At 41.9% G+C, this 2,955-nt stretch overlaps 1 protein-coding gene across 1 annotated transcript in view; it reads right to left on the reverse strand.

The window, feature by feature from the left end:
• Positions 1–2,955, reverse strand: part of ISOC1 (isochorismatase domain containing 1) — an 8,887-nt gene that overhangs the window by 4,753 nt on the left and 1,179 nt on the right. Inside the window, exons 2-3 of the mRNA XM_015564367.1 lie at positions 2,445–2,648; positions 754–870 (exon numbers count right to left, since the gene is read on the reverse strand). Coding sequence (XP_015419853.1) covers positions 754–870; positions 2,445–2,648 — 321 coding nt within the window. The remainder of the gene's footprint in view (positions 1–753; positions 871–2,444; positions 2,649–2,955) is intronic.

A 2,955-nucleotide genomic window follows, 5' to 3' on the forward strand; every position in this document is an offset into this window, starting at 1 on the left:
CTTCTCCTTCCCACCTCTGATTCTTCCTCATTTTCCCTGTCTCACCATCCCAGGAAACACTGCAGGCTAAAGATGACAGCCATCCTTCAGAGAAAGTGGTTCATAGGCCGTCAGTTAAAGAACTCAGCAATTCAACCTACATGTACATTACTCTAAAATCATTATAGGATTAGAATTAAACGGACACACACACACAATGAATCTTCACAATATGGAGTGAATATTTCAAAGGACTATGATGCACATCTTGGCACTCTAGTCAGAGAACCACGATACACTCACTGCATGTGAGTGGCATGCACAGCCCGCGACATACCTTCTAGTCCCAGAAATTCAAGTCTGAGAAAACCTCACAGGAGGCTGAACCAGGCTTAGGCCCATTATGCCCTCGGTTTGGCTAGATCTTGGTTGAGTTAAACCTAGGTGAGCTGTTTTTACTTTGCAAATCTCTAAATGGTTCAGGCTCAGCTTACTGGAATTTCTCCTAGTTCATGCATAAATCTCTAGCAAAGTTATGACAAAAGACATCAAGGAGCTCTTGGCGTCACCAGTAATCTAGGTCTAAGGAGACAGCGGAGATAAAATGGGATGTGGTGGTGAGATCTCAAAGGTCTCTGGAAACCAATGCGTCTGATGCTGTCTGATCGAGCTCAAACTGAAGAGGTAAATCCTGCATTGCTGTCAAGTATTCAATGCTCCTCAAACTTATTTGGAAAACTTGGTAAATGACTTATTTAACCGCAAGACAATTACCTCGAGAGCAAACATCCTGTCCATCATGCTTCTCGATGAGGTGGCGTCGGCAACGATATGAACCTCAATACCTCGGCCGACGAGCTCCAGGGCCGTTTGTTGGATGCACACGTGAGTCTAGAAGGAAGGTAAGAAATCATACGTAATAACGCGGTGAATGTAAAGTATTTTGCAAATGTGCAACTATGGCAGGTCTAATGACCTGTCCTAACCTCGTTTTGCCTCTAACCCGCTAGGTAACCTTGAGCATAAACAGCATCTCTGGTTTAGTTTTCCCTTTCTAACGTCAGGAACTGGATTACTTCAGCGTTCCTGATTCTGGGATCCTTGACCATGTTCTTAGAGCTCTGTGAGGGTTTGTTAAAACGTTTTCCTCTCTGTCACCTGGATGACCTTCCAACAGCTGATGCTACCACCCAGTTTTGATGCCACTCACAATTGGGTTTATTTCTGAATTCACACCACACGCCTAATACAAAGAATGAGTCTGCAGTACCGCAGACTGAGAATGTAATGGGAAAACTGAGTTGTTACAAGGCGCCCAGCAGTCCAGGTAGGCCAGGTTAAAAATAACTCGTGACACAGGCAAAAAATACCCAGTGTCCCAGCACATGTATTATACAGGTTTCATCTTTCCAAGTACTAACTTGTAACACATGGTTAGCGGAAAACATAAAGTAAAAACATGCTCCAACAATAGCTGGATTATACAATGAATGAAAGCAGATCCCAATAATGCCATGATGCCAATCGTATCTTATACGACAAGAGAATTTTGGAGAATTATCAACTGATAGCTCAGCTCACTGCAATTAGCACTGGGGGCTGACTGCTCAAAGATCATCTTCATTAGGCACGAGGTCTAATGATGATGAACGAGCAGAAAAAAGTGCAAAAGTCAGCAACAGCATTTGGTGTGCCATTTATACAAAAAGGCTTCCTCTATATTGTCTTAAGATATTTAAACGTACATCGAAACCTGAGACTACATCTTTCTACTGTTAAAACCTACTACTTTAAGGTTTTAGTAGTATAATCCTATTCTCAAAACATCATAAGTACATTAAATTAATAGCTTTTGGTTTTCACTGTTTTTAAATTTAGTTCAATAGTTGTTGAAAAGCTATAAGTAAACACTTATATTCTATTTGTACATGTCCAAGAAAAACAAATCAAACAAAAAAATCATTTTAATCAGCATTAGGAATCCACGAATATTTTTTTCCTTTAAAAAGGTATGTACATGGTTTGAAATGTGAATGACCATGAACTACATGACTTCTAAGGTTTTTCTAGAGCAAAATTATGACCCAAGGTGAAATCCCACAACACAAAAATAATGCCTTTAGTAAAATTGTGTTCCAAAAGTAGTGGTTAAAAGTAAAAGCCCAAGAATTTATCAACCTAGATAGCAATCCCGCTCCATCCCTTAATGTTATACAGCATCTGTGTTTTAGTTTCCTTGTCTATAAGATGGGGAGGACTCAGCGTAGAGGGTTGCTATGAGAGTTTAATGAATTAACATTATAAAGTGTTTAGATTACTGCCGTGCAAATAGTCAACACTTAATAAACGGTGGCTATTTTTCACTAGGATTACCACCTACATGGTATTCTATATACAAAAATGCATTCCGGAATCAAGTTTCCTACAAATGAGATTATGTCCACAACATAACAAAAGGTACTTACTTCTACTCCAAATAACACAACACTTCTGACTCCAGGAATCTCTGCTAACGCCGCTTCCACCTCTGGTAACACCATGGAAAACTTGGTTTTTGGAAGCACTAGTTTCACACCCGTTAAGTCGATTTCTTGAACAGTGCTTCCAAGACCTTTGGGGTACTGCTCTGTTACAATAACCGGAATTCCTAAAATCCGGGCCCCTTGCAACTGGAAAGAAAACCACACACACAAACGAAAACCCCGCAAAGATAATTAGTAACATACATATATATATATATATTTTTTAGGGGCCCGATGCACAAAATTCATGCACTGGGTGTGTGTGTGGGGGAGAGTGTCCCTCAGCCCAGCCTGCCCCCTCTCACATACTGGGAGCCCTCAGGCGTTGACCTCCATCACCCTCCAATCGCAGGCCTGGGCAGGGGACCCTCATTTCCCCCCATCACTGGTTCTGCCCCCAGCCCAGGCCTGATGCCTCTGGCCCAGGCGTCAGGCCCGGGCAGGGGGCCCCCAG

Source organism: Myotis davidii, unplaced genomic scaffold (assembly GCF_000327345.1).
Source record: "Myotis davidii unplaced genomic scaffold, ASM32734v1 scaffold159, whole genome shotgun sequence".
NCBI lineage: Eukaryota > Metazoa > Chordata > Mammalia > Chiroptera > Vespertilionidae > Myotis > Myotis davidii.